This window comes from Brassica rapa, chromosome A06 (assembly GCF_000309985.2).
Source record: "Brassica rapa cultivar Chiifu-401-42 chromosome A06, CAAS_Brap_v3.01, whole genome shotgun sequence".
NCBI classification, from domain to species: Eukaryota; Viridiplantae; Streptophyta; class Magnoliopsida; order Brassicales; family Brassicaceae; genus Brassica; species Brassica rapa.
This window is the reverse complement of record NC_024800.2, coordinates 6,445,144-6,464,177: the sequence shown is the minus strand read 5'-3', so window position 1 is coordinate 6,464,177 and position 19,034 is coordinate 6,445,144. Positions and strand designations below refer to the sequence as shown.

The following is a 19,034-nucleotide window of genomic DNA, read 5'->3' as shown; positions in this document are numbered from 1 at the left end:
TTGTCAACTCATTCAATAATAGATGTTTGGTTTTAGATTCAGACACTCTTGTCTGCAAAGTTCAAAGCTATGTGTCTATTACAGGAAATGCTGAGACGACTACACGCACTATCACTGTTTGTGTATGATGGACAGCAAATATTAATGCACACACATGTTTTTTAAATATGTATATTTAGATAGCTAGATGACATCAGATCAAACTAGTTCCATGATAAGACATACGTCAGAAGACTCCACTAAACAATAACAACCATAAGTCTCTAAACAAGCAGCTTCCACTAAACATATCAGTTACCTAAACCACAATAACCCATCTTATTTTTCCTGAATTAACATCATCTAACCATATTCTTATTCACGGATCAAACTGAAACACGAATAGTACCGACTTCTGCTTTATCAGTCTCTTCATTCTTTCAGTTCATTCACTACTCTCTGATCATCTTCGTTTTCTACCTTACCAGTCTGAGGCACGCTTCTATGACTCTCCTCAGACATATCCTCCTTCTCAATCAATGTTGTGCCTGCAGGTATCTCTTTAGCTGATTCTCTCCCTTGTACCTCAGTATTGGGTTCTTGATTTGGCTCTTTCACAGACTCTCGCTCTACTCCATCAGCTTTGCCAGCTGGCTCCTTTGCTACTTTATGTTGTTCTCCATCAGTTTCTGATTTTGCATTTGACTTGTTTGTAATAGACTTTAACTCTTCTCCACCAGCTTTGGTTTCATCATTTGAATCGTCAGGTAGATCTTGGTGATCTCTCTTACATTCAGGCTCTGCATCTGATTCTTTCCCGAATTTCAGCCTGTCTTCACCCTTGGTTACAGGTTCTTCCTTGTCATCGCAATCCTTTTCACTTCCCTGGTGCATAGATCGAGTCACCCTCTGCCTTTTCTCAGTCCTGCCCTTTGTTCTGTCAGTTTCAGCATTCGGCTCTTTTGAGGATTTTAGATTCTGCTCTTCTCTGCTTTTGCTTACGCCCTTCAGCTTACTTGAGTTTGTTACAGGGTCGTTCTTCTTTGAGGATCTATATCCATAATATGAGAGATTTAATTCAAGGATCAAACCTTCTATACCAATAACTAAAATTATAGTAAATATTCACACCTGACGTCTGAAGAACTGCTCAGTTCCACATTCTTAGACACATTTTTTCTCTTCACCGCTTTCTGCATCCGTATTCTGCCATATAAAAGCAAAACCTCAAAAGACTAAATAGGTGCCAAGTTAAAAAATATAAATGATTCAGAACCATGAATGTTTCTCACTTACATGTCAGATAAAAATGTAGAATCAGGCAGATCAATCTCCTTTTCCTGCTTTAAGATTTTGGAAATAAATCAATACACATATCAGTTAGATTTTATTTTTTTGTGAATGATAGAAAAAAAGGTGAATGAATAAAGAAGGGCACAATATAAACAAAAATCTCACATCACTGGATGAAGAATTATCCTGGATCATCTCCCAACGTTCTTTGTTAAGATCAAGGTTTTCAACATCCCCATCAGAATAAGATACCTGCAAAGAGCAGCAGTAGGAAAATTCTAAATCAATCACTCATGCAACAAACTGAGAATTCGAATTAGTAGTCAGCGAAGTTAACTCACTACATGCTTCTTCTGACGACTAGAATAAGACTTTATGACGCCTTCATAAAACCTGTGCAAATATCAACGGTAAGATTGCTCCATTCATCACACAGTATTCAAAACGGAAGTTGGCATGTTTCACAATACACACTTACTTCTTGTCCAATGGCCACCAGACTTTCAGCCTCTTACCAACTAATTCCTCACCAACCTCACTATTATGGGACTCCTGCAAATAGGAATATAGCACATATGAAAACACACAGACAAATTAAAGCTTCATACCATAGACACAAAAGGCAATGATTTCACACCACTTCCTCTCCAGCTGTCCGTTTCCTCTTGTGATGGCTTTTGGCAGTTGGTTCAGACTCTTTCCTCGGAGGCGTTATTGCACGAGAAATCTTCTTCTACACAGTTTATTCAATTATAAGTTCAAGGAAGAAGGAAGTTCTTGAGTTTATATTTTGACAAGAAAATTCATTTTCATCATATATGCTATAGCTACCTTGTTCTTTGATGACTGGAGAATATGTGAATCCATGCTTGCACCTTTTGATTCTGAGTGGACTGGTTTTCTCCCACTGTCCTCTACCCTCTTAGATTCTGCAAGTGGCTTCTTTGCAGATGTTTTCGCTAAACCATTCTGTGCTCTCTCATCTTTAGACTTTGCAAGTGGCTTCTTTGCAGATGCTTTTGCTGAACCATTCTGCGCTCTCTCCTTTTTACTTGACTTTGCAGCAGTCTTTATGCTATCTTCAGGCTTTTCAAGGTCAGATTCCATGAAACCTTCTTCTTCAGCATCATCTTTCTTCACAATCTGTTTCTTTGATACCAGTGCAGCTAAAGAGCCTGCATCAAGATTTGTATCTTCGATCTTACTCCGAGTCCGTTTACGTGACCCCTTCCTAGCCTTACTAGAGGCAACAGACTGATTCGTTTGACCAACTTCACTAGGCAAAGATTTCTTGGCAGTCAGCTTTCCAAGTGACGAATCACCAACTTCTTTTTCCTGCACCTTCTTGCTTGAAGATGTCTTCAGTGAACAGCCTTCTCCAGTATTCATTAGAGTGAGTTCATGTCCTCTCCTCCTTATTGACCCTGATTCTGTCTCTACGTCTGTATTTTGAAACTGTACTTGTTTCAAATCGTCCCCATCTCTTGCTTTGTCATCTCCATGGGCTCGAGTTCCACATCTTGCAATTCTCTTGGACATATTCCCTTTGTTAGAAAGCCTAAAATCCAGCTGTCCCTACATCCAAAGATTTTTGAAGATATTGGTTAAGCAACAAACAATGTGAAAAGGGACTTAACACTTAAAATGACAAAGCCTACCAAATATGTATATTCAAGACTTAACCACAAAACCACTGTATAAGCAATTAAACCAAGAGCTCAAGGCGTTAAGGATGATACCTCAGCTTGTTTGGGCTTAACAACGATGTGTGCTTCAGCTTCGCCTTGGCATATTGCCAAAACTAATGGAGAATACATGTCCAAGCTAGTCCGTGTTGACTTCAAAGCTTCAATGATGCACGGTTGAAGCTTACAGGCGCAAGTAATTAGAACCTTCTCCGCAAGCCACGAAGCCACTGGTGAGAAGTCCTGCGCCATAGAGACAAGCAAAATCAGATCTCATGTCTATTGAAAAGCTTTGGAGAGTCGAGAAAAACTCACCCGGCTTTCTTTGTTGACAGCAGCCAAGAGGATCTCGAGCAAATCCATGGGTACTTCTTCACTCTCATGGATAACTGTCACCATTATCGCTTCCATTGAAAGAAGTACCGATTCAGGATGATTCGGTCTTTTAACAGATGCACAAAAGAATAGCCCATTAGCGTTGTACTTGCATAAAGCAGCATATAAGAGTTAATGGATGAGCATTATTACCTAATGGTTTTCAAGAACTGCCGAAACATCTTTAGAATAAGGTCATCACACTCCAAGTCCAACATCACCAATGATAATCTGACCCTAGAAACAGTATCAAGCACCGTGACGGCTTTCTTATAGCTATGACAGGAAGTATCAGCTAGTTTTCCGAAGGCTCTTACTGTCACCTTGAAGATCTCCTGTAAAGCCAGAGAAGCAAAACAAAATGCCATGTGAACAGAGTTACTGAAATTCAAAGGATCATAACTGTAACTGTAGATTAATGGTATAATCAACCTTCATTTGATCATCGTCATATGGGACCTCTGGGGCAGTTATCCTCATGATCTCGGTTAAGCAGGAGACAACGTAGACCCTAACATCAGAATCACGGTTTCTTAAGAGATGAGCAGATACCAAAGCCTTCATCAATGGTCTCAGTGCGTTTTGCACTGAAACAATAGGATCTTGCACTAGCTTGGAGAGCTGACCCTCGGCTTCCTGCACAGAGAAGCATCGAAATCAGATGGATTGAACATCATAAAAACGCATAGAAACACTAAAAGGTTTCACCTTTACTCTACAAAGGCATCTTCCATCAAACATTGAACACATTCATAGAGCAAAAAAGATCCCAACTTTTTATTCGGATCGGCAAGAAAAGAGAAACCCTTGTAATCTAATCCCAACCAGAACCCATTTGTAAGGAGAAAACGTTACAAAATCAGAGAATGATTCACACATTGAGAAGATGGAGAAGCGCTTTGGTAGATGATGGAGGCTTGAGGAGGTTTTTTCCAGCATTGAGGAGTGCTTCAGAGAGTTCAGTGTCTCCGACAAGAGGACCCATCTTTTCTTCTTCTGAAAACAACACCTAATGATTGATTCAAAACCCTACAAAACAGCTGTTCTTGCCGCCTCAAAATCCAAATTGGTCAGAGAGAGAGAGAAAAATGACAACTTTACCAGTCTGATGTGCCTTTTATAGTACGCTGTGTTGAACATGCAACAACTGTGATGTATAGAGGAGATAAATAACTCTCAGCAAGAGTTAAGAACAAACGTTTTAAGTCTATAATCAACTGTTAATTGATGCTAAGCTCGGACTCGTCACTTCCCGCCCTTTTTCCAAACTTTTCACTTTTAAGAAATTGAAAATTTGAATGTGTTTTTGTATTCGTCTAAAAAGGTGAAAACCATAGGGTAAGTAACAGATGAATACTACAGCTAGCTTCACTCGAGATTAGCTGGATTAAACTGAAGGATGAGTTCAACAAAAGAAACCACAAAAGCTTCCAAGAAAAGAGTAAGGAAAGTTTCCAATTTCATTATTTCATTCTCTTATAACCTTCATTGAAGCTTGATTAAGATTAGCCTGTAAAATTTTCAACATTTATTTTATGCAAAAAAAATATACTAGTAGGCAAAGAAACTTTAATAAAATGGGACTTGTAAGAGTCGAGCTTACATAACAGCAAAACTTGATCATGTTCAAAACAAAGCGCGAGAGCTGTCTGCTAAAATATTATAACCAAAGATAAAACAGGCATTGAGAAACTCGAGATTTAAAATGCGCCTTAAACTTAGTTAGATTCAATGTGCTTCTTGACGATATTGAGCGCAGTTGTATCCTCACCGTAGTCCTGAAACAGCAAGCAAAAAACACACAAAGTAAGCAACCAGATACAAGATAAAAAAAGACGAAATTAATTATATGTATTAGAGACTATATAATCCCATTCACATGAATTGAGACGTAAAGACAATACCTTGACTACAAGACATGAGCATCCAACAACCTTCCTGGCATTACCCTCAGAGTCAATCTTACAGAGCTGAAACATCATCAAATACTCAAATCAGAAATAGAATTTTTAATCAGGTACGTATATGGAGACTAAGGAAAGCATAATAAGGACTTACACCAGCCCACTCGCCGAGGGTCTTGGCACTTGGAACTGTAAGCAAGTTGATGTTGTGATCAGCGCAGAGAGCCTTAACAAGCTTCACGTAATCAGGCTGGTTGCAGTCTTCAGCCAAGACACAGAGCTGAGCCACACGCTTCTCAATAAGCTTAGCGCTCTCATGGAGACCACGGACAACACCACCGTGAGCACGAGCTTTCCTCAAAGTCAACTCCAATGCGGTCAACAAGTCCATATCCTCAGGGATGATGGCCGCTGGCTCAGCAACGGGAGGAACAACAACTGGAGCAGCCTCTTCACTGAATGAAAAGGATTCAGACAATCATTATCAGGATTCATATCACAACCTCAACCTATCTAGAATAAGTCATCTCCATTGTAACTAATCAAGTTCCAACTAGAGGTAAATTATCACAGACGGTTGGCTAGTTATCACTGATTCCGCAAGTTGAGAAATGCAGCATAGCCACACCGCAAGAGAAGCTTACCCCGACATGGTGTCTCTTTTAAAATGACTTTAAACAGTAAGTCCTTGTTATCTGCCAAATTTAAACCAAAAGAAAACTCTCAGCTCAAACAAAATACTACGAATGAAACTATTAATACAGTAACAGCTGTCTAAGAAGAACATAGTTAGACTATCAAATACATGGACCAGATAGTAATCGTGAGGAATAGATCAGATCGTGCAGCGTTTGATGAACTGAAAAAAAAGAGACTAACCTCAAAAGACGAATACGGCTGCAGCAGAAAGGATTGAGAAAGAAAATCGTGAACTATTTATATGGAGCCTTTAAAGTTGTCTAAAACCCTAATGGATCCGTACGGACCCGGCCCACATGTTTGGGCTTTTAGTGATCTAATAATGGGCTTCTTTCCGAAAAATGCAAAAGAAAGACCATATAAAACTGTTTTCTTCATTTTTTTTCAATTTGTATAATCAGCAAGGAGTATTAATTAACATTTTCCTAATCCATACAAAACACCACAATACATATCCAAGGAACGACCAGCGAAGCGCGTCTCCTTCATCCTCCTAAACACACGCGCCGTCAGCAAACTATCCGACCCCGCCTGGTGCGAGATCCCGACTCTCTCCACCTCGAGTCGCTCCGCCACCGAGCTCAGACCGCCGAAGAGATCGTAGCAGAAACCAATCATGTGTTTGATATCGAAAACCCTCGGGAAAAACATCTTCACCAGATACAAAAACTCCGATTGCTTCTCCGGGAGATTCCTCCCGGTGAGGAGCCTCAGCAAGTACCCGAAGTCGTACCCGCAGTGGAACGTCACCCACTGTATCTCCTCGTTGAGCACTACTCCCGATCCCATGAGAAGATCCGCGAACCGTTTGGACTCGATGCCGACTCTGCTGTTTCTATCGAAGTCGATCCCCGAGCGGCGGAGAAGCTCGATGGAGTCAGGGGCGTACATGTCGGTCCTGAGGTTGAATTCTCTGAAGTTGAATTGCCAGACGCATTGCCTCTTGTTGGTTCCGAAGGTTGGGAGGTTTCCTTGGTCGTCGGATAAGGTGAGGCCGAGCTGGATCATGTTGAGCATGTTCACGTTCGTCTTTAACGACTCGTAGCAGGTGGAGTCGTCGCGCCTTGGGTTGGTGTCCGTGGTTACTTTCTTGCACACGGTTCCGGGGAACTCTGTGTCCATGGCCACGTAAGGGAAATAGTTAATGGCTTGCGAGATCAGAGACATCTCGTGGTGGAGATTCTCGTTCCAGACGTTGCGGATTTCGATTTCGATCGCGTCGTCTTGTTTCGTAACCATTGTCATCTCGATTGAAAAACCTAGAACGGATCTTAGAGGAAGATCCGATCTGGTTTGATCAGTATCTGCGATCATCAAAATTCAAACGCTTGAGAACAATCAATCGCCTAAAAGATGGCGATATCTTGCGTAAAGATTCAACGAAATAAAAATGAGAACAAGGGAATCAATAGATGGATGATGTAATATCGAAACGCGGAGGCGGGGAATCGAACCTGGATTCAAAGGAAGAAGGTAAATAGATTAGATCTTCTTCTTTTTTCTGGAGAAGGCGGCGAATCTCCAGGTTAGGGTTATAGAAGATGCGGTGGTTTATGGAAGAAGCGGGAAATTGGGAGAAGAAGGAAGAGGGTGTTAAATATAAATTGAATTTTCTCCAGTCTTTGGCAAAATAATAATAAATCGATTTTACCTTTTCAGGCTTTTATTTTTGTTGACTCTTCGCCACTAATTTTTTCTTTGTTTTCAACACCAAATTAAATCCTAATTTGATCTTAGCATTTATTAGTTATTAGGGCTCTCATTTCTTTACCAAGAAGAAACCTACAAAAAAAAAACTATAGACCAATATAATTTAAAGCCTCCCTAACCCCACAAAACTTGTTTATTCTAGCATAAACAATAATCAAACTTTCTCATTTTAATTACTGTTATAAAATTATGTATCCAACATAACCAAATTATGTTTCTTTTTAATTAATATTATATAATGTGGGGAGGCTTAAATGAAGAACTTGAGACAGAGCATAAAACAGAACATTAATCTGAAAAACAAACTAGCTTATTTGGCTGTTCGAAATCTTTCAAAGAAAAATATTCAAAGATACAAGTCTTGGGGATACCGAGAGTAAATAAGTAACTCCTTTATTTTACATCACTTCAATCTCAGTTATTTAATAGACATAAAGCTTAACCATTACTTCTACTTCCTCCATCATCCTGCAACCAAAGTAGAAAAGACCATTGGATTCTCCAGACCAAATCAGAATTAAAGTTCTTCAACTAATGAGAGACCATGTCCCTGCTGTCATTTGTAACAAGAATTTGTACTCTAAAGAAGGTTCTCATTTCTCAGGTTATGGAGTGTATAGCAAATTTAAACCAACATATAAGCTCTATAAAGAGAGACCTGTGTCAACTGAGGAGGATAAAGCATACCTTCAGGTTCTTTTGCGTTTCACAGTTTTGATGTCGTTTGAAATGAAATTAATCACTTCCTTCAATGTTGCTTTCCTTCCTACTTTGAAGTTCCAAAGTTCTGAGGTGGTGTATCGACCACTTGCATTGTACTCGTTCATCTCCTCGAGAGCTGTTTTAACAGCATTATGCACCTCTTCTCCCCACTCTCCTTTAAGCTTCTTAAGCTGCTCATCATCTTCGTCTACCACTTCCTGTAACCATAAACAATCTAACACCATTACTGCTGACTCACAAAAACAGTTATACCAAAATATAGATAGAAGTATCGACATTCACAGAATCACTGGTTTCTCCAACATAACTCAAAAAGTGGGAGAAGACAGTGGGAAAGAGAACATGCCTTTGCTTTGTCCCCGGTTCCTTCACGTCTGAACGGTTGCCATGACGAATCCTTGAGGTTCTCTTGCCATGTAGAGCAAAGGGTGGCAGCTTCAACCGTAGCTTCATCTTCCGAAAATCTCTTCTTGCAAACATTTAGGAACGGCTTCTCATCAAGTTCTCCCATCCTCTTGACCCCGATATCAGTTTCGGCACCCAACAATCCTGTCAAACCCTGAAGAAAAGAGCTTTCAGACATAGGCAGCAATCACAGATAGGTCCAACTTTTGTGTGTTAGTACCGCAATTAGTTTTTTCCGTGCTGCTTGTATCTCATCATTGCTTTGACGTTCTTTTGTCATCAGTGCTGAGTTCATCTGCTCTAGCCCTTCTAACTCAGACTTCTTATCCTCCAGCTCATCATTCATCTCCTTCATTTTCTGCTTGACCGCCTCGTCATCATCATCCCCCAAATGCTTCATCACTTGTAATTTGCCTTTCAGCTCTTGAATCTCCATTTCCAGTGTCTGTTTGGTGTCTAGCTGCGTCTCAAGCTGAAGGATCTTGCTCAAAGCCTCTTCTTTTTGCCTCTGCAGTTTAATAAGGAGAGAAATGAGGGTAAGGCTTCCTCCCCTTTTTGGGTTTAAAACAGTCTGAGTTGTGTACGACAAAATATACCTTATGCTCTTCAACAAGTCTCAAAACACTCTCGTCAGCCTTTTTCTGCTCATGGGAGGCTAACTGGAGGGAAATGTTCATAGCATCATTCTGCAAAACCAAGAAAAAACAAAATGACTATTAGTAAGTACGAAAACATATACATTTTTACACATTCACAGACTGATTGCTTCTTATGTATGATACTTAATACAGGACTGGATACTACCTTTTTCTTCTCTTCATCAAGCTTTTGTCTCTCCAATTCAGTTAGTGCTTCCTTTTTGTCCAACGCCTTGGACCACTCCGAAAGTTTCTGCATCTTCTTCTCCAGTTCATTGCTTAGCCTCTCTTTATCGTTAAGGATCTTCTGGATGCTGAGAATCGACATCTGCTGCATCTTCTTCGTTTCTGAGGAGATAAAATAAAAAAAAACATTAGTCAGATACCTTTAAAGACGATAAGTGAATCATTAGCTTTTCAGTAACAAACCATTAGCATAAGCCTCGTGCAAGGTTTTCTTCTCGTCAAGCACCCTCTTCAGCGACATCGCCGTCTTGTTGTAACTGTACTGAACCTTGTTCAGATCTTCATTCGTCATAGCAATGATATCCGAAAGCTGTTCAAGAACGCTGTTCCTATCCTGCGCCTTTTCTTGAGAAATATCCGAAACCGTTCTCAGCTTCCCCTCCTTGGAGAGGTACTCACCAATCGGCCCTTCGGAGTGATAGTCCTCTGCACGTGCACACCAACCGTAGGCTTTGGACACTGAACCACCTCCTCTCTTCTCCACCCACTCCTTTTTGCTGCAGCCTATACTCTCAAACTCCTTCTCAAGCTCCGTCGCGCTCGCAAACCCGCTCCAGTCGCTGTTGAACTTAGCAACAACCCCAACAATCAAACCCTGCTCGACCCAAAAGGCGTGCACCTCAACAGGCTTGAACCTAGAAAGCTCCTTCAACCAACAAGCCGAATCAAGAAGAGCCTCCTTGTCATCAGTCTCTTTCAAAGGGCTAACGATAATCCCCATCCACGGCCAGACGTAAACCTCACCCGGTTTGGCTTCTGACTCGTTCAACTGAGGAGGAACAGGAGGAGGTCGTGGAAGCGGCTCAGCATCACCAGCGAGCTCGTTCTGTAAGTACCTTGCCAATGCGAGATGGTTAGCCTTCTGTTTAGCGCTTCTGCTTGCGGATCCTTTGGAGACTCCGGAGGCATGCGCCATGAGCTCCTTGTATTTGTAGTCTTGCTTTTTCTTGTTTGAGCAAAAGGGGCATCTCAGCGTCCCGTTCACCTTAACCTTGTACTTCCCGTTCTGGAGGAGCAGGTAAGGCGTTTCGGAGTAGTCGTCGATCTCTGACTCGCTGATCTCGGACTCTTCATCAGATGAAACACCCATCTTTACCTGGAACGTACCATTGCAAAAGATTGGAACTTTACAAGGGAGACAGTTGAAAATAACCAATCAAGAGCATGACTTTTGAGTTAAAAATGCATGTTTAGAAAAAGTTTGATGATCCCTGATACAGCTTATACAAGATGTGTTACGAGATCTACTCGTGCATGATAAGGAAGCGAAAGAAAAGTCCAAAATATTCTACAGACGATGTGAGGTACAGTGTTAAAAGGTTTTCACGAGATGCCCTGAAGAAACACCATAGAAAGATACATTGGGAGAGCATGGAAGAAGCGTGGAGCTTACCTGAGTCGGCGATGAAGCGAGGAGGAGAGAAGAGAGGAGTCCGACGAGAGATTTATGAGCAAATGCGCCAATAGGAAAAAGTTAGGGATCAGCTCAACAGTAAAGTAAAGCAGGGTAGCGACTAGGGATAAAAGAAAAATAAAACCAGAAAACATAATAATAAATGTCAAGAGTGGAATTTGAACCCACGCCCTTTCGGACCAGTACCTGAAACTGGCGCCTTAGACCAACTCGGCCATCTTGACTAACGTTTGACTATTTTCCATATCGAACTGGTTATTGAAATTGATGGTTACAACAGAACCGATACTAGTTTGAGCAGTTCTGTGCTTTGTCGATAATCTCGAGGATGAACAAAGAGATGGTGGTGACACTTTTATCTTGAATTCAGTGAAAGTAAACGTTTTCTCAACTGTAAACTCAAAAATTCAAATCTCATTTAATAATCTTTATTACAGTACATTCAAAGGGGCAGGATGGGTCGGGTTTGACCCGGATCCGGACGTGATCTTCGAGATTTCCAAAGGAAGAGAAGCAGGGCCGCGATGACAACTCCTACGGCGTCCGCGACGGCGTCTCTAGCGGAGGCACCTGCGGAAGGGAAGATGCCCAACTGATCGGCGGCTTCTTTAGCCGCGCCGGCGGCGAGTGAGAACGCAGATCCGATCCAGATGGAGTGACGTCGCAGGAAGGAGTAGCGGGAGAGAGACGCGAGAGTTGAGAAGAGGAGAGAGATGGTGAAGCAGAATATTACATGGTAGAACTTGTCTCGACCAAGCCAAGGGTCTTCTCCACCGTCGTTAAATAGTGTCGTCTCCATCTCTTGCCTCTAACAAATGTGGCTAAAGGTGAAAACTTTAAAGAAAGAAACATCAAAGAGATAAAGAGGAAAGAGAGAGAGAGAGATGATAACGCAACCTTGAGCCCTACTTGAGATTAACAATAAGATCAATACACTAACAGTAGATAAAAACATCGAGCTAAGAAGTCACAAATACTTAAGCTTGAAGGTGAAAGGCTGTGTCCGCTTTCTAAACACTTTCCACTCTCTCCACATGTCTGAAAGACTCGGTGTTAGCTTCGGGAAGCTTTGGACAGCCTTGGGAGTAAAACTGTCTCAGGTTTGGAACATCCAGAGCACTCCAGCAGATTGACTTCAGTTCATCCAAATCACTTGCTCTAAGTAGTTCAAGCTTCTCGAAAGGAACCACCACACTATTTGGATGCGCATTGATAATACTCATTCCTTTCTCTCTATTTAGTATCTCTTCTATACTTGATGGACCTGACACAGATAAAACCTTGAGACTTTGAGCAAACATTACCCATGTGACCATGTCAAATCCTTTGGACCTTCTAAACGGGCTACATGTACAGCCGAAAGCTGCTTGAAGCCTGGAGAATTTGGACACTGAAGACTCCCATTGCTTTCACAATCTATCTTTATCTCAGAGATTTTGGAGTTCCATATTGTAAACCGCTCAAGACGTCCCAGAGCTTTAGTGTTTAATACCACAACTGGTGCTGACATATTGCTGAGACATAAGCTTCTAATACTCCTCGCCAGCCTGTCCACTTCTTGTATGCTTCTCAGAATGATTACATCTTCTACCGTTGCTGTTAAAATCCTCAAATGCTCCAAGATTTGTATCTCTTTCATTAATATGTCATCAACGCAAACTCTGGAGCAAAATAGTTTCAACACTTGAAGATTTGGAACACTTGTTGCTATCCCGGAAACACTCTTAAGTTCACGAGTGAACTCCAGGTTCAACTCGATTAGTCGCCTCAGCTTCTTCAAACCATCTGGTAACGATTTGAGTCCTGTGTATGATAAGTTTAGATATTGCAAGGAACCTAAGTTGGAAATTTCTTCTGGTAATCCAGAAAGACTGAAGTTCCTCGAAAGATCTAAGATCACAAGTGCAGGCATAAACCGAAAGAATTCACCTGAAATCTCCACCAACTTATTATTCTGGAGTAACAAGGTTGAGAGCTTGGGGCACTTGGCACAGCAAGATATCTCTGTAATCTGGTTGCTCATTAAAGACATCTTTCTCACAAGCTCCCACTTGATGTCTTTTGGTATATGGCGTAAATGCGCACCAGGTCTAGCACAAAAAGTTTCCTTAGACTTAGATGCTATCCACAGAGCCATCTCGCGTATCACATCATGCATTTTCACAGTCAATGTGAGGACACCATGCATCAGTAGATGGGAATGAACTAAGGAACCGATTATATCATAACCTTGATTCTTAGCTCCATCTTCGTTGATGTTTTCATCAAGAAATCCTTCGTGAATCCAGTAACCTATCAACTTCTCCTTCCCTATTTCATAATCTTCCGGGAACAAAGAACAATACAGGAAGCACATTTTGACTTTCTCATCCTTTAAACTATCATAACTGAACTTCAAAATGGCAAGAATCTTCTCTTCCATCCCTGGAAACTCATGGCTAGAAGAGCTAAGAACGTTGATAGCATGATGCCATTCTTGTACAGTCTCTTTACATGCCATGGCTTTGCCAATGACACATAGTGCAAGTGGCAAGCCACAACATTTCTCAGCAATTTTTCTTGCGAGTGGAAGAACATCGTGATGGCTCTTTATGGGATTGTCTCCAACTTTCTGTTGAAACAGCTCCCATGCTTCATTCTTTGACAAACAAACAACTTCCACCATATCATCAACCTCCATGTCTTTGCAAACTTCCTTTGAACGGGTGGTGAAAACTAACTTGGATCCGTTTTCTCCGGTTGGTGGTGGAACTCCCACCTTGTTCAAATCTATCTCACTCCATAAATCATCCAACAGCAGAACAAACTTCTTTCGGTTTAGGATAGTCTTTATGCGAGAGGCTCTCTCATTCTCAGTTTCTTGTTTCCATTCCTTGTCAAGGCACAACCTTCTCAAGATCTGCTCCTGAACACCCTCGTTTTGCAAATCTTTAGAAACCACAACCCACATCACAACATCGAATCCATTAACCACTTGAAAGAATCTGTTGTTGATACAAGCCAAGAGTGTAGTTTTGCCCACTCCCCCCATACCGTAAAGACCCAAAGTTCTTTTGTCATCTTTCATGAGTCTGTCCCATGCCTTCTCCACCATTGAGTCCAAACCAACTGTGGTTTGGATATGCTTCTTCTCCACCTTCGGTACGGGAATTTTTTCTGCCACCACTTCAAAAACTCCTTTAGCTAGAAGACCTTCAACTTCTTTTAACATGTTCAAAACTTTTTTACCGTAGTTGCAGCTTGTTATGCACTTCTTAGAACAATATCCAAGCAGACACAATCTTTTAGCTTCGGGGTTGACTTTGCCTCAAGCAGATCGTTGACTTGGGATCCAACACATTGTACCCTTGAAAACCATCCTTGAACTTGAGAAAGCCGTTGCAGACCTTTATCTTCTTCTATGACGACTCTTCTTCGAAGATCATCTCGTCTCTCTTCAAGTTCTTGCATAGCTTTCTCCAGAGCCTTGAGGTTTGCTTCCATTGTGTGAATGTAGTTTCCATCACCGAATAAGCAGCCACAAGTGTGATTCAACGTTTGATCACACGATATGTCTAGCGATACACAGTTTCCCATCTTTCTCAAAGAGAGAGAGAGAAAAAAAGAAGAACACAAGCGTATAGTAATGGTACAGCACTTTAGTACTCTACACCAATAATGGAGAAACTGTTGAAGAGGTCTCATATCCACTAAAAGTGATATGGAACAACAAATATGAAAACCAGCGCAGCTTCACTGTCCACATACTGAACCGGTTAAAATCAAATTGAGCAAAATGAACCGAAAACATACTGAAACAAATTGAACTCGTCGATTAAACCGGAAAAAGGGTAAATCGAGCTTTCCAGTAAAAGTTAGTTTTGTTTTACGGTTCAGAGTTAACGGTGAAAAAAAACGTAGAAGTGAAAGACCAAGAGATTCCATGTGAGGACGGACGGGTCCACACAAAACCAATCCGTAACACTCAAGTGAAGCAAAGCGTAAAAGAAACAGAGCGAGGTCGAAGAAGTGAAGCAAGGCGTAGTGAAAACAGAAAATAATGTCTTTATGGGGCCTAGTATATGGGCTTAAAATCATCCTGGACCAAGCCGACCATATTTTATTATTGAACGTTGTCGTTTCCCTTAGAAGTTTTATGCAAATCACGTGTCAATGGTAAGTTTGACTAGCACGTGTGAGTGCGTATAACCTTAGGGTGGGGTGAGAAACACTGGATCATAGCGCTCATAATCATCGTCATTCTCGAATTAATTAGTTGATTAAGGAACCAATTTGCCACTGAAGGGGCACGCAGAAACACTATCTGCGTCTCCGAACCCAACTCTCTTCTTCTTATTCTCTCGATCTGATCCGTTTCTACTTCTCTCGATATCGAACCAATTGGAAGGTTTAATCACGAGGAAGCTTCTTGGGGAAAGTTTAGCATCTGATTAGTATCGGGATCTCTTGCCGCAAAATAGACGATCTACTTTCAAAAAGGAGAGATTTTGATTTTGACTGATTCAATTGGATTCCATGGACGTTCCTAGCTCTTGGGATGCTTTACGCAAACAGGTAACTGGAATTGGGGTTTGATTCGAAGCTTGAAATTCGAATTGGGTTTTCTGTGAGCTGATTCGTTGGTGATTTCTTGTTGGCTCAATTCTCAAAGATTATCGGATATATAAATGTAATGTTGAGTAGATGCAATTGCCTTTTGGTACTTAAAATGAAGATGCTTTGTTGTTGTTGTCTGCGTTTTGGATTTTTGGCAGGCTAGAAAGATTGAAGCTCAGCTTGACGAGCAGATGCATTCTTATCGCAGACTTGTTTCCACTAATAAGGCTTTAACCAAGTCAGATGGTGCAGAGAGTGATCTTGAAGCTGGGATTGATTTACTGCTTAGGCAACTGCAACAAGTTAATGCGCAGATGCAAGCTTGGGTTTCTTCTGGTGGTTCAGAAATGGTCTCTCATACTTTAACTCGACATCAGGAGATCCTTCAAGATCTCACACAGGTATTATCACATTTTCTCACTCACACCATTTCACAAATATCTGATTTATTTTATTTTTTTTGGATTAGTTTATGACATCCTATGTTGTAATTACTAATTAATCAGTCTTTGTTCCTGTGTGTGAATGACTACTTAATTCAAAATTTGCAGGAGTTTTATCGACACCGGTCAAGTCTTAAAGCAAAACAAGAGCATGCTTCACTTCTTGAGGACTTTAGGGAATTTGATCGGACTAGATTAGACTTAGAAGAAGGGGGTGGCTCTACAGAACAAGCCCTGCTCAAAGAACATGTGGGAATCAACCGCAATACCGCGCAGGTAAATAAAATCCTATGCCACTGTTTGACTCTACAGCTGTATCACACCCCATTTCTTATGTGACCTCACTATTATATAAACGGTGCAGATGGATGGTGTCATTTCACAAGCTCAGGCAACGCTGGGTACACTCGTGTTTCAGCGTTCAACTTTTGGAGGCATCAACTCTAAGCTTAGCAATGTCACCAGCCGTCTACCCACGGTACAAAGTGCTTTCCTTTCTCTTATTTTGCAAACTTCCTTTGCTCTTTACTTTCTTTTTGGTTGGATATGCCTCTTTATACCTCATCTCTGCAATACTACGGTTAAATCCACTGCAGGTGAACACTATTCTATCAGCGATAAAGAGGAAAAAGTCGATGGATACAATCATTCTTTCACTCGTTGCGGCTGTATGCACTTTTCTCATACTCATCTACTGGCTAACCAAGTAGAAATGACCATTTCCTTGGATTCATCTCCCTGCAGGGCCACGTCTGGTTTCTCCCCATTATGTTGATTTGTTATGTGATCATCAGTGTTCTTGTAAAGAATCTAAAGATCAAAACTACAAATATTTTGTGCAAGTGTACAGCGAACTTCAATCCCTACTTTCCAGTTTAGCTTATTCAACCCTCTGTTTCTCTCATCTTATACTGGTTTTTAGCTCTTTAGCATGTTTCCACATGAAGGATAATACGAGTATTTGAAAATAAATCTGAATTTAATACTGAAAATTATAAATAATTAAGTACGTGTCAAACATTCATCTGATGCTTGAGAATGTTGTGTGTAGAAGAAAATTTATTTTTGCTCAACATAAGATTTAACAGTCTCCATCCATCTAATATACTCTGCTTTATCTTTGTTCTTCATGTACTGATGCAAGAACACAGCAAGATCATCACTTATACCTCTTTCCTCCAAAAATTGATAGACTGAGTCTTGAAGTTCATCTTCCATTTCCCTGTACATTAATCAAAAGGAAAAGTTTTAGTTTAATCAGAAACAGATGAAATCAAACTTTATATATAAAAAGAAGAAGATGAGATCAGTGTACTCGAATTCTGGTCCAACATAGGCATTAGGTGAATTCTTGCTGCTTTTACGAACAAAGAACTTGGAGATCTGTATAGTATCAGGCCAAGCAGAACACATGATCTCTAAGGTCTGACCGTCCTTAAAGATGTTGACAACGAAGGTAATGTGAAGCTGAATATCTTCAGGGTCACCGCTTGTAGATTTTGATGATGGAACTGATCCATCAAACATGGTAGCTTCGATCTTAATATCTTCCGTGTCCCCAAATTTTCTTCTCAAGCTAACCCACTGCTCTCCTGGCCGCTCGTCCACCGTGAATGGACCAAACCTGTCCTCAGGCTGCAAATACGTATGCAAAAAAAAAAGGAGACAAGATCATTCAGACAGAGACAGGAACCAGTTTCATAAAGTTCCAACCTTTCCTATTAACAAACATAATAGGTGTGAACTCGAGAACAGTTGCAAGAATACCTTAAGAGGAGGAGAGTGATCGAGCTCGGACTGAATCTCCGAACGAATTAATCGGAGAATGTTACCCTCGAACGCCGACTTCCTCATCTCCGACACGTAACTTCCCGAGCTTAGAAACTTGGGAACAGTTAAGAAACTAGAGTTTTGAATTGGCTGAAGACATACCCTAGGGTGTCGGTAGGAAAACGAAGGTGATAAGTTGGTAGATATCACTGTTCTTCTCAGACATCTGACGAGGCGAGACATTGACAGAGATGGAAGAAGAAGACAGTACAGAAGCAAAGATCCAGTCTTCTCCTAGGGTTTAAGAGAACATCTTCTTCGCTGTGTTTATTTCTTAATATTGGTCTAATCTAATCTAATCTAATCTACACCGTCCGTTTTAAAACGAATCTAATGGTTATAAAATGGTCTGAGAGTGTGCAATAGCAGAGAGAGTAGTCTGTTCCTATGTTACATGGAAACGGAAGCGGATACGTGGAAGCGCAAGCGTAAGGAAGCGCAGAAGCGAGATTTTTTAAAATATTAGGAAGCGGGTACATGTTGAAACCGTATATCCATATATATATATATATATACAAAACTTTTAAAAAATTAGGACTAAAAATTATATGATTTAAATTTGAAATAAAATATTTATTCATTTATAATAATTTTGAAATGATTTTATATTAAAACTGTAAAAATACACATAAATTATATCTACAAAAAAATATTAAATTAATTATTTTTAATACTTCATAAATAATTGACACAATATTTTCAATATGTGCTATATCTTTAATAAAAAATCTCAATGCATAAAGATAATTTATAGTATTATTTTTGATATTTGTATATTTATAACTCAATATTCATTACTATTAATTTTTTTTTATTTTATATAGATTAAAACTATGGTTTTATATTTTATTGATATACATTGTATTTTTTTTTAAAACGGAAGCGAGATTCCAAAACGGAATCATAAGCTTCCAACAGGTTTTTAAAGAGAATATTTTAGAAACGTTTTGGAAGCGAGATTCCGCAAGCTTCCACAAGGTTCCGATTCCGATTCCGGTTCCGAAGCGGGAAGCGGACGTCCGATGAAGCTTCCGTGCAACGTAGTTCTGTTCTGCTCATTAGAGCACTCCTTTAGTGAACTTATGGGGAGGTTC

General features: G+C 40.5%; 8 protein-coding genes and 1 non-coding gene across 15 annotated transcripts; 1 reads left to right on the top strand and 8 right to left on the bottom strand.

The window, feature by feature from the left end:
- Positions 1–141: 141 nt before the first annotated feature.
- On the bottom strand, positions 142–4,646 carry LOC103872394 (biorientation of chromosomes in cell division protein 1-like 1). 4 transcript variants are annotated; one of them, XM_009150786.3, is made up of 13 exons: positions 4,210–4,646; positions 3,765–3,968; positions 3,486–3,667; positions 3,273–3,399; positions 3,012–3,200; positions 2,104–2,847; positions 1,910–2,005; positions 1,751–1,824; positions 1,614–1,665; positions 1,438–1,524; positions 1,276–1,319; positions 1,111–1,185; positions 142–1,030 (listed from the first exon to the last, which is right to left on the bottom strand). In XM_009150786.3, exons 1-13 carry the CDS (start codon positions 4,315–4,317, stop codon positions 412–414), a joined length of 2,601 nt encoding a protein of 866 aa, XP_009149034.1. In that variant the 5' UTR covers positions 4,318–4,646; the 3' UTR covers positions 142–411. The 4 variants fall into 4 exon arrangements, with proteins under 4 accessions (XP_009149034.1, XP_033129241.1, XP_033129242.1 ...); XM_033273350.1 differs by having other exon boundaries at positions 1,276–1,322; positions 1,910–2,002; XM_033273351.1 differs by having other exon boundaries at positions 1,276–1,322; positions 2,104–2,841.
- A 235-nt stretch (positions 4,647–4,881) lies between these two features.
- LOC103872393 (40S ribosomal protein S12-1) lies at positions 4,882–6,174 on the bottom strand. The gene is made up of 5 exons (XM_009150781.3): positions 6,116–6,174; positions 5,881–5,931; positions 5,391–5,691; positions 5,237–5,302; positions 4,882–5,110 (listed from the first exon to the last, which is right to left on the bottom strand). The coding sequence occupies exons 2-5, from the start codon at positions 5,886–5,888 to the stop codon at positions 5,051–5,053; spliced, it is 435 nt and encodes a 144-aa protein (XP_009149029.1). The 5' UTR covers positions 5,889–5,931; positions 6,116–6,174; the 3' UTR covers positions 4,882–5,050.
- Positions 6,175–6,288: 114 nt separating this feature from the next.
- Positions 6,289–7,681, bottom strand: LOC103872392 (probable CCR4-associated factor 1 homolog 2). Its single transcript, XM_009150780.3, has 2 exons — positions 7,390–7,681; positions 6,289–7,239 (listed from the first exon to the last, which is right to left on the bottom strand). Exon 2 carries the CDS (start codon positions 7,178–7,180, stop codon positions 6,350–6,352), a length of 831 nt encoding a protein of 276 aa, XP_009149028.1. The 5' UTR covers positions 7,181–7,239; positions 7,390–7,681; the 3' UTR covers positions 6,289–6,349.
- A 237-nt stretch (positions 7,682–7,918) lies between these two features.
- Positions 7,919–11,426, bottom strand: LOC103872390 (factor of DNA methylation 1). Of its 2 annotated transcripts, none has more exons than XM_009150779.3 (8): positions 11,258–11,426; positions 9,841–10,753; positions 9,578–9,759; positions 9,370–9,459; positions 8,994–9,281; positions 8,715–8,927; positions 8,333–8,565; positions 7,919–8,113 (listed from the first exon to the last, which is right to left on the bottom strand). In XM_009150779.3, the coding sequence occupies exons 2-7, from the start codon at positions 10,745–10,747 to the stop codon at positions 8,335–8,337; spliced, it is 1,911 nt and encodes a 636-aa protein (XP_009149027.1). In that variant the 5' UTR covers positions 10,748–10,753; positions 11,258–11,426; the 3' UTR covers positions 7,919–8,113; positions 8,333–8,334. The 2 variants fall into 2 exon arrangements, with proteins under 2 accessions (XP_009149027.1, XP_009149026.1); XM_009150778.2 differs by having other exon boundaries at positions 11,051–11,293.
- On the bottom strand, positions 11,215–11,295 carry TRNAL-CAG. The gene has a single exon. It is a non-coding gene; the product is annotated as a tRNA-Leu (tRNA).
- Positions 11,258–11,930, bottom strand: LOC103872388. 2 transcript variants are annotated; one of them, XM_033273361.1, is made up of 2 exons: positions 11,543–11,930; positions 11,258–11,462 (listed from the first exon to the last, which is right to left on the bottom strand). In XM_033273361.1, the coding sequence occupies exons 1-2, from the start codon at positions 11,868–11,870 to the stop codon at positions 11,272–11,274; spliced, it is 519 nt and encodes a 172-aa protein (XP_033129252.1). In that variant the 5' UTR covers positions 11,871–11,930; the 3' UTR covers positions 11,258–11,271. The 2 variants fall into 2 exon arrangements, with proteins under 2 accessions (XP_033129252.1, XP_018515377.1); XM_018659861.2 differs by having other exon boundaries at positions 11,268–11,430; positions 11,512–11,930.
- Positions 11,931–11,959: 29 nt separating this feature from the next.
- LOC103872389 (probable disease resistance protein At1g15890) lies at positions 11,960–15,190 on the bottom strand. The gene is given in 3 exon segments (XM_009150777.3): positions 11,960–12,387; positions 12,390–14,363; positions 14,366–15,190. Coding segments are annotated over 3 exon segments (2,670 nt in total). The 5' UTR covers positions 14,756–15,190; the 3' UTR covers positions 11,960–12,081.
- A 139-nt stretch (positions 15,191–15,329) lies between these two features.
- On the top strand, positions 15,330–17,016 carry LOC103872386 (Golgi SNAP receptor complex member 1-1). The gene is made up of 5 exons (XM_009150775.2): positions 15,330–15,625; positions 15,826–16,068; positions 16,219–16,386; positions 16,475–16,588; positions 16,707–17,016. The coding sequence occupies exons 1-5, from the start codon at positions 15,587–15,589 to the stop codon at positions 16,818–16,820; spliced, it is 678 nt and encodes a 225-aa protein (XP_009149023.1). The 5' UTR covers positions 15,330–15,586; the 3' UTR covers positions 16,821–17,016.
- Positions 16,849–18,256, bottom strand: LOC103872385 (uncharacterized protein At2g39795, mitochondrial). Of its 2 annotated transcripts, XM_033273358.1 has the most exons (4): positions 17,878–18,256; positions 17,426–17,745; positions 17,160–17,332; positions 16,849–17,085 (listed from the first exon to the last, which is right to left on the bottom strand). In XM_033273358.1, exons 1-3 carry the CDS (start codon positions 18,121–18,123, stop codon positions 17,170–17,172), a joined length of 729 nt encoding a protein of 242 aa, XP_033129249.1. In that variant the 5' UTR covers positions 18,124–18,256; the 3' UTR covers positions 16,849–17,085; positions 17,160–17,169. The 2 variants fall into 2 exon arrangements, with proteins under 2 accessions (XP_033129249.1, XP_009149022.1); XM_009150774.3 differs by having other exon boundaries at positions 17,069–17,332; positions 17,878–18,255.
- Positions 18,257–19,034: the final 778 nt, after the last annotated feature.